Source organism: Aegilops tauschii, chromosome 4 (assembly GCF_002575655.3).
Source record: "Aegilops tauschii subsp. strangulata cultivar AL8/78 chromosome 4, Aet v6.0, whole genome shotgun sequence".
In the NCBI taxonomy this organism is placed as follows: domain Eukaryota; kingdom Viridiplantae; phylum Streptophyta; class Magnoliopsida; order Poales; family Poaceae; genus Aegilops; species Aegilops tauschii.
In genome coordinates, this window is record NC_053038.3 from 193,536,563 (window position 1) to 193,552,046 (window position 15,484).

Genomic DNA, 15,484 nt, shown 5'->3' on the forward strand with positions numbered 1-15,484 from the left:
CTATTATCACTTAGTTTTTGCATTGTTGAATTTTTGGTTGAATCGTGTGTCGAGTTGCTAGTTTTAGTGTCTAAACTTTTAGAGTTTCGAGTTCTAGTCACGTTTTATTCACGCTGCATACGCATACACCATTGTCCACTTCATAGTCATCTTCCGCTGTCACATATTATTTCCACCGCCGCTCGTCATCCATCTGTTGTTGACGTACATCACCATCGCCTCCAAATTTTTGTACACCATCATATGTGTGTGTCTTGCCATTATCATAGTTTCGAAGTATAGGACAAGAACAAAAAAAGGGCAGGATTTTGTTTGTGATCAGATCTTGTTCATCGGTTGGAGAAAAAGCCAGTACAGATCTATTTGCTTCGGTTGGTTCATTGATGCCCACGTCATGCATGTGCTTAACTCACGAAGAGAAAGTTTCCTTGGGTTGCTAGTCACGTGGAGATAGGTCCTACAAAATTCTGATAGAAAAAAAGAGAATTGTCTCCCACAAAATAGGAGTAGTTCGGAGACGCAAAAGTAGTAGGAGAGAATCACGTGGCTGTTATTATTTTGAGGAAGCTGAGATTGATTCGATTTCTTTCCTAGTTTGCCACATTTAGAACTTCGGATCAGCAGAAAAAGAGAGAGAATCAGATCGAATCCTCCTGGTTTGGTAACTTCGGATCAGCAAAAAAGAGAGAGAGAGAATCAGACTGAATCCTCTTGGTTTGGTAGCTTCGGATCAGCAAAAAAAACGAGAATAAAAGGCAAGCTTGGTGCGGCCTAAAAGAAAGAGACAATGTTTGGCAAGGAATAAAGTGCTAATTTGTGGTTTTGGTTTAATAGAAAAAAAAGAAAAGCTATTTTTCCTTGCTCGTTTTGGGGAAGATAAAAAAGGAGAATTTAAAGAGTACGATTCCTGCCTTGTTTGGATTGTTTTCTTTGGAATACGTGACGGTACTACTACCAATTTCGTTTTGGCTATTCTAGCCCGTAAAAACAAGAGCCAATTTATTTTGGAAAGTTGGATCAGCTGCTGATATGGGGATCTTTTTGCAGAGGAAAGTTTGGACGTGTTAAAAGGAAAGAAGTCGAGAAAATAAACTTACTAGATTTTTGTTGGGATCTGCGCCCCAAAAAAGGCATAGTGTGTTGGTCTTTGGTCTGATTTTGCGGGGAGTTTTCTAAGGCGTTTGACCGCAAAAGAAAAGACAACAGCAAGGAAAGAGCACTTGCGTTGTTAGTTTGGATCTTGGAAAGAAAAGAAAAAGGTGGAGAGAGAAATTGCTTGGGTGCACACGCGAGGGAGAACATTACAGACAGTACGCTGACTTGTTTGGTGATTTGGGCAGTTTTGTTTCGTGGCTGGAAGCTAGTTCCAGATTTATTTCTCTGCTCTGTGCATCTATCTGATTTTTCGTTGCATGCACCGCTTCACGTCAACTCTTATTCGTTCGCCACCACAATATTATTGACACCTTGCTTGCTCTGTCACTTCACTTTATACAATATCTGTAAGAGTTTTTTTTGCGGTTGTTCCTTCGCGTTGCCGTGTGATTTCACTGATGTCTTAGGCTAGCGTCTCTAGTACAGTCTAGCCTAGTACCAGCACTTGACCACTTTGAACGAATTTTCAGCTTGCATTAATTAACGTGGTTGTAGCATTTTTTCACATATATAAAGCCAACCCAGCTCCACATATTTCTACACCGTACATACATGCGTTCACCTGGCAATCGCTTTACCCAACTTTTGAAGTTATTTAACACCGCTGGTTGCCGGCCACCACCTGCTGCATGGTAAGAACTTGTAAGACATTGATATTTGCTATACTGTGAGCGTTTACCACCACATCCTAGTAGTCCATAGGAACATTATTCTCAGATTTTGTTTCTTGTTTTCTACTAAATATGGCAGGTTCCAGAGTCAGTTGGGCTTCATCGATCGTGGGAGACGTGCCACCACCTCCGAAAATACAACCACCGTCACAAGAGGCGCAAAGACATCAGAATGCGCACAATCAGGTTCTTGTTTCCGAGCCACCTGTTAATGGTCGTTTTAAGCCTGATTTATATATTGAATGGAAGTTCAAAATAAATGCTATATTTGCTTCCCATAATTTTTCTGAACGTCAAAAAGTTAAGCTCGCGGTTGGTACATTCACTGGTATTACTACTGTTTGGTGGAGTGAACATTGTCGGTTATACCCTGATTATGTACCTAATACTTGGGATGATTTAAAACTTGTCATGAGAGATAGATTTGTCGATGTATATTATACTCGTGGCATGATTAGAAAACTACAACATTTAAAATAAGGTAGTGACACCGTAACAAAATATTATGATGAATTACAAACTACCTTGTTGCACTCCTTTTTAGAGGAAACTGAAGATGATTTTATGGATAGATTTTGGGGAGGGTTAAACCATGATATTCAGGAGATACTAATGCATGAAGAGTGTTATCCTATGGACCATTTCTTTCATCTTGCTTGCAAAGCTGAACAGGAAATAAAACAACGTGCTGCTCACAAGGAGAATAAGATTAAGGTGCACATTCCAAGAGACGATACGGTTGTTCCTTCAACTACTAGGCGTACTATGAAAACCACATCCGTGGTTGTGAGGACTACATCACCTCCACCATGTGACACATCACCTCCGAGAGTGCCTACATCATCTGAGTTGATCATAAGAGGTAATGACAAAGGTACCAATCTTCCACCTCCACATGAGTATGATGAATGCCTTGTCAAATTAATTGAACCATGCGATGAGCTACCCACTACTTTGATCACACCAGCTATTCTAGAGGACTATGTTCATGATTTTACTTTTCCATGCGATCAAACACTTTTGAGTGAACCCATTGAATTAACTATTGATGCGAAAGAACCATGTGAATCAGGGAATAAATCATATTTGTATCAAATACGTTTGAAAATAGTTATGCCAATGTTTAATCATTTTGATATGACCTCTAAACTTGGTGATGGTTCATCAAGGTTGGGATGGTTTAATGATGAGCATTGCCAATATTTTGTTACGATTAAGAGCTTCACTTATATGTGCAAACTGAGTTGCAATATTTTCATGCCTTTGACTTCTTGTGTTAATATATTGGCTTTATATTTCACGACTTTTGAAGGGTGCTCTTGTATAACCGTGTCACATGTGCCACAACTGAGATCAGTAAAAATGGATGACATATACATATACAACATGTACACCTTGTCTCTTTTGTTAGCCATATTTCAGATTAAGCAACGCCGAGGACGGATTTGTTTTCAAGAAGAGGAGGATGATGAGGACATGGCTAGCACAGTTACACCCACACCCCCTGCTACTATACCTATTGGACCAATAACTAGAGCTCGCGCATGCCAGTTAATTATCAGGTACTTTCGTTTCTTGGTAATATTTCTAATGTTCATGAGAATGTGATGCTGCCTAACTTATATATATCTGTGTTGGTTACAGTTGAAGCACCTAGTATGGACAAGAAGAATGAACACTGGAGCATGGTCAAGCACTATGATGAAGGCGTGCGCGAAGGGAACAAGAGCGGAGTTTCCGGAGGAGATTTCCGCATTTTGAAGCCACCATGATGACATACAAGAAGATGGACGAAATATACAACATGTCTTAGACAAATTTCGTCCATAGCTTATTATTGGTGTTGTGCCATCTTAGTTTTGGGCTAGGCCCATGTACTTTCGAAATAACTGTCATTTGGCTATTTTTAGAGTCCATATTATAGGGGAAACGACTTAGGAGGTGTTTTAGTCCCACCTTGCCAAGGGTGGACGAAATCCCCTATCTTTTCCCCTATAAATACAACCCTTAAGGCACCGTTTAGACTTGGGTTTTAATTAGTTAAAAGTTAGCCATTGCTGCAACTTCGTGTACTTCGTTTGTGTCCAACGACAAGACCAAGACCGCTTTTAGAACCCCACTTTTATCAACACTTCATGTATATACGCAATATTCAGATTGCTTTATCATATTATTGCTTGCAGGAATTGACCTTCGTGGTCAGGTTGATCATGCTCCGGCATGGTCAATAACCTCTCGGAGTTGGTTTGACGATTGCTAAGGCGTAGCGTCGTTGCACGTCTATAGTCGGATCGTAAAAGTCATTTCCACCAAATCGATAATTATCATCTCATTGAAAGATCGGGACCATCGCCTCTATCACTGCCCGCTCGATCGTCTGCTCCCACGGCTCGCTCGCTAGCTGTTGCGTCGCTTGCTAAAAGAAACTGCCCGCTTGATTACTTTTTTTCTTCACTCAAAAAATGCTACAGTACGTACTCGTTTTCTTGGAAAAACAAACTGATTTGCTACAGTATGTACTCTTGTCCTTCGAAAAAAGTTTATCGAATTAAAAAAAATTCATCGAATTCGACAAAAGTTCATCGAATTTGAAAAAGTTCATCGAATTCAAAAAAAAGTTCACCCCGTTCGAAAAAGTTCATTGAATTTGAAACAAAGTTCACTGAATTCAAGAAAAAGTTCACCGAGTTCAAAACAAGTTCATCGAATTCGGGAAAAGTTCATCGAATTCTGAAAAAAGTTCATCGAAATCGAAAAAAAGTTCACTGAATTCGAAAAAAAGTTCACCGAATTTGAAAATAGTTCATCGAATTTGGAAAAAAGTTCATCGAATTTGATAAAAAAATTCAACAATATTAAATAAGAAGTTCACGGATTTGAAAAAGTTCGTCGAACCTAGGAAGAAGAAAAAGAAAAAAGAAAAACGAAACAGAAAAACACAAACAAAAAATAAAGAAGAAGAAAAGACATAATTATATGAAAGTTAGCACCTCAGTTGTGGATGGCGCGATGGTTTCTGCAGCCTAATTAATCAGTACTATTAATCAGGACGTCCGCAGTACCAATCAATCGGCTGATCTTTGAGAAAGACCAGCCCCCTTGCCAACCGTTCGATCACATGCGCATAGCCGTTCGATCACATGCTGCAGTCCGTCTTTCCTCCGCTCGCCTCGCATCTACCGGGCACCCCGCTCGTGACAAATCCAACAGCACACCGGTAGTGCTGCGTCGCTCACTCGCCGGAGTGCAAATCGTAGGTTGCAATAGCCCAGCCGTCATAACACATATGCAAGACACCGTGGTCCCGATGATGCTCCAATACAACACTGGTGGCCCAGTGATGCGACAATATAGCACCGGCGACGCTCCATAGCAACACCGGCGGCCCCCGATGACGCTCCATAGCAACACCGCTGCCTCGATGACGCTCCATAGCAACGCCGACGATGCTCCAATACAACATTGCTGGCCTAACGACGCTCCATAGCAACACCGGCGGCCATCGACGACACTCCATAGCAACACCAGCGGTCCCCGGCGACGCTCCATAGTAACACCTACGTGTTGCGTTGCCGCTCCGCCGCCGGCGCACAACACCACGCCCCGTTGCACTGCAGCTACATCACTCACCATCGTGTTGCACTGTAGCTCCGCCGACGACGCGCAGCACCATGGCCATTGCACTGCAACTCCACCGCCGATGCATGGTTGTTGCACTGCAGCTTCTCCGCCCACCAGTGATGTGTTGCACTGCAGCTCTACCGTCGCCGCGCAGCGGCACGCCCGTTGAACTGCAGCTCCGCCGCCCACCGACGACGGAGCAGCCCGCGCCCCCCGGCTCACATCACCGAGCCCGCCTTGCAGCACGGCACATGGCTGCCCGTCTACCCTGGCGCCCCAGCCACCGTAGATGGTTTTCCCTACGACACCAGCGGCGGCAGCAGAGAAAAAAAGCAAGGCCATGGCGAGGAGCAGTACGAGAGAAAGCCATGGAGAGAAGAAAAGGGGATTGCGTTTCGGTGAAAGGACAGGGATGGGATTAGTGGTTCCCGTGAGATAAGGGGAGTGGACACGAGGCGTGTCTAGCAAGCGGTTTACATGAGTAGAAAATCAGTCGGTTGATTTAGATTGTTTTCCTTTTTTTTAAGATAGGACGTCCGCAGTTCGACTCCCAGTAATAGCAGATTTTTTGTGTGTGTGATTAACACAGGAGAAAAAGCTAGATGGGCCGGCCCAGCGGAGCAGGGGTATGCGCCCATTTGCGGAATGTACTGTTGTATCGGGCACAGAGGGCGCCGAATAGGATTTAGCCAAATCTCCTTCCGTCCTCTCCTCGTGAGTCGCGGCCTCGTAGACAAATCTTCCCTGTCCCGACGAAACCCTAACCCTAGATCGCCAGCCCGCCCGCCATGGATCTTCTCCAGTCCTCGTACGCGCCTGGCGACGCATCCTCGCCGGAGGACGAGTCGCTCTCCTCCCCGGACACCTCCCCGCTCCGCCTCCCCTCCAAGTCCGCCGCCCCCGCCGTCGATGAGACAGCGCTCGCGCTATCCGCCGCCGCCGCTTCCACCTCCCGTCCTCTCGACCCCTCTCTCCACCTCATCCCCTTCAACCCCACCGCCGACCAGCTCTGGGCGCCCGTCCTCGGTCCTCAGCACCCCCACGCGCCCATCTCATCCGCCTCTGGTCACCGTAACCACAAGCTCGGTCACGTCGAAGACGCAGCGCTCCTCCCCTTCCTCTTCGACGAGCAGTATAACACTTTCCATCGCTTCGGCTACGCATCTGACCCCTCCGGCCTCCACATCATCGGTGACGCGCAGCCACAGGCGCCCGACCTCGACACCGTCTACAACCTCCCTCCTTCTGAGCACAAGCGCCGCCGCATCCAATCCAGGGAGGAAAACCACGAGCCCCTCCCCCCAGAGGCCCAAAACCCTGCATCCGACGAGTGGGTCGTGCACAACAAACAGAGTCCCTGGGCTGGCAATCGGGAGGGCCCGCCTGTGGAGCTCACGGACGAGCAGAGACAGTACGCCGAGGCACATGCGGCCAAGAAGGCTGAGAAGGAGGCACGAGGCGAAGGGAAGGAGAAAACAGAGGTGGTGGTCAAGAGCACCTTCCATGGGAAGGAGGAGAAGGACTACCAGGGACGATCGTGGATCACTCCACCCAAGGATGCCAAGGCGACCAACGAGCGCTGTTATATTCCCAAGAGGTGTGTACATGAGTGGATTGGACACACCAAGGGGGTCTCAGCGATCAGATTTTTTCCCAAGTATGGCCATCTATTGCTGTCTGCAAGTATGGATTGTAAGATTAAAATTTGGGACGTGCTTGAGTCGAAGACATGTATGCGGACTTACATGGGGCACTCCAAGGCGGTACGGGATATATCGTTCTCTAATGACGGTAGTAAGTTCTTGAGTGCTGGCTATGACCGGAATATTCAGTATTGGGATACCGAAACTGGGCAGGTGATCTCAACCTTCTCTACTGGTAAGGTACCTTATGTCGTGAAGCTCAATCCTGATGAAGATAAGCAGCATATTCTCCTTGCTGGGATGAGTGACAAGAAGATTGTGCAGTGGGATATGAAGTCAGGGCAGATCACACAGGAATATGATCAGCACTTGGGGGCGGTGAACACTATTACCTTTGTAGATAATAATAGGAGGTTTGTGACATCTAGCGATGACAAGTCTCTTCGTGTGTGGGAGTTTGGCATCCCTGTAGTTATTAAGTATATCAGTGAGCCGCACATGCACTCCATGCCGTCTATTGCAGTACACCCGAACTCTAACTGGCTGGCAGCACAGAGCTTGGACAATCAGATACTGATATACAGCACCAAGGAAAGGTTTCAACTTAATAAGAAGAAGAGGTTTGCAGGCCACATTGTGGCAGGTTATGCTTGTCAGGTGAGCTTCTCTCCTGATGGGAGGTTTGTGATGTCAGGAGACGGTGAAGGTAGTTGCTGGTTCTGGGACTGGAAAAGCTGCAGGAGATTCAAGACATTGAAGTGCCACAATGGAGTTTGCATTGGATGTGAGTGGCATCCGTTGGAGACTAGCAAGGTTGCAACATGTGGATGGGATGGCGTCATAAAATACTGGTAAGTTGACAAGATAAACATATGAAAACACCTTATATTTTATTCTGCAGTTTTTAACAGATTTGTACTAGTGCACCATTGCTGTTTAAATTGTTTCAGTAAGTAGTTATTGAAATTCATGGGGCCCACGTTGGATTTAGATTGTGCAGTAGGTCTTTTAGTATTATTGTAATAACACTTTCCCCTTCTGTATTTTATTTTATTCATACTGTTTTATTTAGCTGGAAGGGTAGTTTAGTTTGCAATTGCAGTAACGTCCATTACATTCAGATTATCAAGACCACACAAACTTGATTATGATGTCCTTGCAAAAACTTATGGCTAGAACTTGTGTAATATACTCCCTCTGTCCCATAATATAAGAACGTTTTTTGCACTACACTAGTGTAAAAAACGTTCTTATATTATGGGACGGAGGGAGTAGTAGTTATGTGCCTTACCTAGGGCATGTTTACTTCATTGTTATGTTTTGATGAACTAGACATCTCTACCTCTTTGCTCTAAATATTCTTTTGTTTATTTTGTTACTGATTGTGTTGGCTCCTTGGTGCTCCCTTATCTACCATTTCTTGATGCTTTTGCTGTTGACCTGATGCTGTTATGATGATTGGTTGTACCTGGACAAGTGCTGCGTGAAGTCGGATCTATTCATTTTACCCACTTATCTGATCCATCTTCTACATGCCGCTGAAAATTAAACATGTCCTGGATGATATATTTCTACCCCATTTGAAAGAACTTGCAAATTAAAAATTCAGCTTATGCTGATTGGTTGGGTGCAGAACTGGATAAATGAGAATTCTGCCTTTACTTGCTAGTTGCCAAGGGCATTTCCAACGCTGCCCATCAAAACGGACACCCAAAACGTTTCCAACTCTATACATCAAATGCCCGCATCTGTTTTTTTATCCTATATCCAAAACACTTGAAATAAGTAAGATAAATATCATCTTTGGTCCATAATCATTTTGTGTTAATATTTCAATGAAACAATAATTCAAATATAAATATTACGACCCAAACATGAAGTTCTGCAATAAAAAGTTCAAATTTGTGTTCAACTTAGTCGGACATATTTTTTAGTTCTCCACTCCTATCGCCCACAAATGCCGAATCACATCATTCTGGAGTTGCTCGATGGCGAATCTGTTGATGCATTTGGATAAGTTCGTCGAACGTCGTCAGATTCTGCTCGGAAGATCAATAGGATCACCCATTTGCTCAAATTCAAGATCATGGCGTATTGCGTCACCCTCATCCTCCACAATCAGGTTGTGCATGATCACACAAGCTGTCGTCACCTCCCACAACGTCTCTTTGCAGTTCATCGAACAACTGCAAAACAGGCTTGGAGCACTCAAATGCCCTCTCGACATCCTTTCTAGCTTCTTTGTCTTTGGGCAAAGTGAGATCTTTTCTTACCCCTTGTCTCAAAGATGGTCTTGATGAAGGTCGCCTCTTGATGAAGGTCGCCCACGAAGGATAGATAACATCATAAAGATAATAGCCCATGTTGTACTCATGGCCTTATATTTTAGTCTATGTTACTTTTATATGTTGATAGGTGTTTCTTTGGTTTGCTGCGGATAGATTCTCATGTCAACCTGCGGATTCGTTAATGTATTTGTTTTCCTGTAAAATTGCTCATATGTAGAATCTTACCTCGACAATTTGATGATTGTTGAGTTTATTACATTTGCAAGAATAATTTTTGATGCAGCTTTTTTGTTCTTAAGTTGTGTTAAAGTAAGTGCCTGTGTCTAAAATCGTGGAGATAAACAAAATGTATGAAGGATCTATTGTAGGAGCTATACTTTATCTGGTGTTTGCCCGAATAACTATATGCATATTTCTGCTTAAAACCTCATTTCTGTTTTTCTCTCTCTATTAATTGTGTTATTTCCTTGCAATTTTCTTTACTTGTGGTGTGGCATTAACTCTTTTGTACAACTTGCAGGGATTAAAGATTTGGCAATTTAGGCAGAAACATTGCTCGAGATGCTGCAAGCCCACATGCCAATTGAATTCACAAGGATTCAACTTTCAGTTGAGACTGTAAGCCCACATGCCTGGCTGGAAAGTTTCGATGTCACTAGTGAAAACATGAGAGAACAGAAAACAGGCCCATATATTTCCAACTACCGTCTAGTTCATAGTAATGTACTGTGTACCATACATGATGCACCATTCAGTTTTTCAACTTTACTTCACCTTCACTTGTAGGACTTCGGTTTCAGTGTATCTTCGTTTTGCTGGTGCAACTTTTGTACTACCCGAGTGACAAAATCTGCACTGATTTCTGGGAAATGTTCCCAGCGAAATCCCCTCCTTAATGCTCCAATCGGTCTGTAACAAAATACTAATAATATTTGATTCTTTGGCTACGATTGTTATACTCCCTGCGCTTTCCTTTTAGTATAATATTAGTAAGATGCCCGTGCTATGCTACGGGCTAAGAAATGATTAGTACAATAATATTTAAGATATAATCAAGAGACTCGTACGCGACATTGATCAAAACGACCATATATCGTTGATAGGTGCACAACTGAATATACGGTTTCCAACTGATAACCCCTTGGTTCAAGCCAAAGATTTTCTCCTCCATCTTCATTTTACAAGAAGACTTGGTGTTCTTCCTACTCGGGTTTCTCAATGCTTGCCCTGTCCTATATTGAGGGGCATAGAGCATGCGGCAAATAGATAATCCATCCACATACGTTTGACAATTATGGCGACTCGGATCTCTGAGTCCAAATTAATCTATGTCTCCAGCTCCTCTTTGCTAATGGTACCTCGTGGATCAGAGAAAAGTGATGATGCAACATTCCCAACCACTTTGCATGATTTAAAATGAAACAAGTAACGTAGGCCAACTTCAACGCACGCGAGCACACGGACGGTTGTTTTGTCCTATTTGCATATGTTTACGTCAAAAAAATATGCCCATGTTTGGCTTTTGTCTAAAGCTCCAACGTGGTCGACTCATCTTAAAAAAGTGTCCGACCGCGTCCTCACAGCGCCCGCCTGCGCCTTGCCCACGCTCACCCGCGAGCTCGCACGGCCCCCTGCCGCACCCACCTGCGCTATCGAGCTCGCACGCCCGCCTCGCCCGCCCGGCCGCTCTCCCACGCTCCCCCGTGCTCGCCCAACGGGGTTGCTGCAGCAGCGCCCGATGCTGTCGTGGTTCAGGTCACCTGGCGCCGCTGCGCCCGCATGCTTGCCAGATCCAGTTCGTATCCCACCGCCTCGTCGCGTCCTCGCCCTGCCCGCTCGTCATGTCTTGCCCGCCCGCCGCGCCCTGGATCGGGATGAGGTGTGGCCCTCCAAGAGCGCTCGACTGGGGAGGCAGGGGCGCCGCCGTGCCTGGCCTTGAGCGGCGTCGGAGGAAGCGTCGGAGGCCTCGAATGCCTAGCGTTGCTACTTGTGGGCGGCGTGGACGGGGAAGAGAGAAAAAGGTGAGAGAGAGGTGGGAGGTGGGTGGGTGTGTGATAGGTGGGCCAGGCCGCACATGCAGCGGACATAGTCGGATAACGGAGACACATAAAATGTCCGGTTTGTGTCCCCTTCATACCCAAATCACGAGCAAGTTTGATAAAAAATGAGGTTGAACAAATACAGAACGGACAAAATAATGATATGAGGTCTGCGGTTGGGTCATTGTTTTTATCCATTAGACACAATAGGACACGTATGGACAAATGGGGTCGTGCATTGTCCGCGTAACAACCTACAATGCCTGCATTCCATGTAGCCAATCCGAGCAGCTGTATCGTTCTCCATAGCTCGAGAACCTGCTCCGCGCAACCCAATGGTGAATTCTCCCAGTCCCAACGCATTGGAGCAGCACACACATGGTTCATCTAGCTGCCGGCCGACTCCTCCCAAGTACTGCCTGCTGTTGGCTTGCTCACAGCATGCGCTAGCTTGACGACCACCATCTTAGTGCTCGTTCTAGTACTGCTCATGTACCTGGTGTCCGTTGGTAGAGGTTTCCATCTGTTTGGTGGGGTAGTTTGCCCCTATAATCGGTCCACATAACAGAAGGCTCAGATTAGAACAAGCACACACTCACGGAAGACACCAGAACCTACTGCAGCTGGAAACTTGCAGAAAGGACCTCCAAACAAAGAAGAATACAACCACGCCCCTGGAGGCCCCAAAGACAGCCGCACGCATCTGGCCGCTGTCGCCGTCGACGCCGCGAATCCATCCGTGGGCTGGAGAAGCGCCTTGCAGGAAGCTGCGTTCTGTGAGACGCAACGGAAGCCACTACGAATAGAGGCACCAAACTGATGAATGCTATTAGCCGAGAAGACAGCCCGCGCTCCACCGCCCTGGATCTCCTTCTCCGGCGAGAAGGGCCACCAGATCCCTCGTCCAGCTAGCTACAAACCGATCTCTAGAACAGCTGGCATCTGCAAGTCGCCGTGAACCAAACCTTAGGTGGCCATCGCCGCCGCAGCACCTGTACAACTCCTCACTAGCCCAGTGGCAGCTCCAGGGCGAGAACCACCGAGGCAGGATGGGGCCGGAGGACAAAAGGCCAGAGTCGATGTCGTCACCGCCGCCTCAACAACGCCGACCAGACCATACAGGCGCGAGATGCGGCAGAGGCGAGGACCACTTTATTGGACGCGACGGCGCCGCCCAACCAACCCCTAGCTACACGCCAGCGGAGTCCCGGAGCTGCCCCACGCCACCCGAGGCCAGGCGGAGGCGAAGAGGAGCGGGAGATTGCCGGTGAAAAATCTCCTCTCGGTCGCTCCCTCGACTGAGCGGATAGGTATGTTTCTGCATAAGGGAAGCTGGGTTGTCGTTGGATGGACATCCGATGGTCTAAAATGATGCAGGGCAGAAACACCATCACCACCAACTGAGAAATTCTTAAGAAGTTGCTCCCCACTTCTACCTATTCTCTCAACATGCACACTATCCACATCATCACCATGCCACATCATCAATACTAAATAGGAACAACCCACTAACTCATCCTATATACTTAAGAGACTCAACTCCACTATATTTTCTATCTCAACATGCAAGCTATCCACCTAAGCAACCCTGTCACATCATCAACTCTTAATATTAGAAAAGATGGCACATGCAAGCACATGCAACCCAATACTAAATGCTCAAATATTTCACCAAATCAACTAGAAAAATGAACGCACATAAGGCTTATGACCGGACCAGGCTATGATAACTAGCAAGCACATGCAGACCATTACTCTAGCCCACATGCATCCCATTATTAAGTGCTCGCCGAAACTGATGGAAGCCTACGAGACTAATTTGCACTGTCTTCTCCCCTTCATGTTCCAATGCTCACGTATATCTTTTGCCCTTCCTATAAACTCCACAAGATGAATCCTTTGGCACATGCAGCCCAATACTAAATGCTCAAATATTTCACCAAATCAACTAGAAAAATGAACGCACACAAGGCTTATGACCGGACCAGGCTATAATAACTAGCAAGCACATGCAGACCATTACTCTAGCCCACATGCATTCCATTATTATGTGCTCGCCGAAACTGATGGAAGCCTACGAGACTAATTTGCACTGTCTTCTCCCCTTCATGTTGCAATGCTCACGTATATCTTTTGCCCTTCCTATAAACTCCACAGGATGAATCCTTTCCCTGTCATAGTCCTCCCACATTCCTTGCCATGCCAGCATGCACAAGCGATGGCGTCGCCATGGTTCAACAAGATGGTCTTCTCGCCAGCCGGTGTGGACGACGTCACCACAAGTTGGAGATCGATGCCGCGCTACCACACCACGCCTGGACGGCACCGCTGCGTGCCTGCAGCGCGTCGACGGCACCCGTAGCGCCTCCCCGTTGCACCGCATCGGCTTCGCCTGACCCGGCGCCACCCCGAATCACGCCACAACAGACCCGCGGCGGGTTGATGGCACCACAGCAGCGACTTCCAGTGCCCCACATCAGCTTCGCCCGGCCGTGCACATCGGATTCGCCCGTCCGCGGATGCACTCCATGCGCACCCGGGGTCGTAGCAGCTCCACCAAGGATAGGACCTCCTCCCTTTGCTCCAGCGTGGAGCCTGACGAGCCAGTGGGCATGGCTTGCACTCGAGAGGAATAATATGTGCTCTTCGTTCTCGGAATCAGCCCAATGTTTTAAATAGCGGGCTATGGGAAAATAGCAGCGGGCATCCAAATCAGCTATAGCGGAGTTATAGCGGGCTATTTGTGAACGCGACCATTTAGCGGCACCCTGCTGAAAAGGCTATATAGCGGAGCTATAGCCGGCTATTTAAAACACTGAATCAGCCTCAGCTTGCCTCACGAAATTAATTAGCCTAATTTGATCTACATAGCTAACTCGACCTTGCATGTTACAGGTATAAAATCTGCCTCAAAGTTTCACAACTCGTGTCACTGCTCCATGCTCCTCACCTTGCATGTTATACGGAGGTGCTGAGGTTATACCTGATTTCTCACCCATAAATTTTCAAGTAAGAAATTCTTGATTTTGGATCCATCTGGGTGGCCCATACAATGAATCATCTCACCTTACCAAGATTAACTTTCTGTTTCTTTATTTTATTCTTACATACTCAACTGATTTTGCTTAAGTTTGTGCATTTGTTGTTCTATCTTCCATGCTTCCACGCCAAGAAATATTGCTATTTCATTTCCATGGAAATTTATAGTTTCTAGAGATAATTTTTCTTCAACAGGTAAAATTTATGTCATTGTTTCTAGAGCAGGAACTTGCTTTTTCAACTAACTTGGCATCTCTACTCCTTTAGTACCAACCTGGCTCACTGAATGGCTCCAAGGTCAAAACAAGCTTTGAGGTTGAGGGCGTGGATCCAAACCACCTGCAAATTTATTTATTTTTGTATTGGGAGTATTTGATATGTTAAGGTGCTATTTCCAGTGCCGTTTTTATTTTTGGGTGGTGCCCTTGCTAATTGTCTTAATGCTTCATATAGAATATAAAAATACGCATGAAATGCAGACACTTCCCTCATCTTTTTACCTTCAGCTATACATTTTTTTAACAAACCTTCAGCTACACATAGACATAGGTATAGTCCTTTTCCTGCTCAAGTACCAGGTGACTCAGATGTTGCAATCATCTTCATCATTGCTTCTTCCAAGCACCTTATTTTATTTTATTTTGCTACTGTAGATTTTGTTTGATTAACAAAGACGAGGCCCTACTACCTGCGATGTTTCCATAGCATTGTTTCCAATTGTTTGTTATCTCATATTATGGTTATGAGAAGATACAACTATTTAATGTAACACCTATTTTTACAATTGCTGATATGAACTACTTGGCTATACTTTGTAGAACTTATGTACTGACATGCATAAGATTGATTTACAACAAGAGTCTAACATAATCTACAAGAAGTATCTCAAAATGGCAATATATACATAACCTTTCATGGCGTCTCCATTCCATATCTTTTCTTAATTTGCTTATATACATTAGACTTATTTATTCCTATGGGATCACTTATGTCATATCACTGTATTTAGTAAAAACAATGATACACTT

The 15,484-nt window shown here is 45.5% G+C and overlaps 1 protein-coding gene across 1 annotated transcript; it reads left to right on the forward strand.

Annotated features, from left to right (window-relative positions):
* The first annotated feature begins 6,132 nt into the window (after positions 1-6,132).
* Positions 6,133-10,336, forward strand: LOC109779592 (uncharacterized). Its single transcript, XM_020338233.4, has 2 exons — positions 6,133-7,941; positions 9,899-10,336. Exons 1-2 carry the CDS (start codon positions 6,236-6,238, stop codon positions 9,903-9,905), a joined length of 1,713 nt encoding a protein of 570 aa, XP_020193822.1. The 5' UTR covers positions 6,133-6,235; the 3' UTR covers positions 9,906-10,336.
* The last annotated feature ends 5,148 nt before the right edge of the window (positions 10,337-15,484 follow it).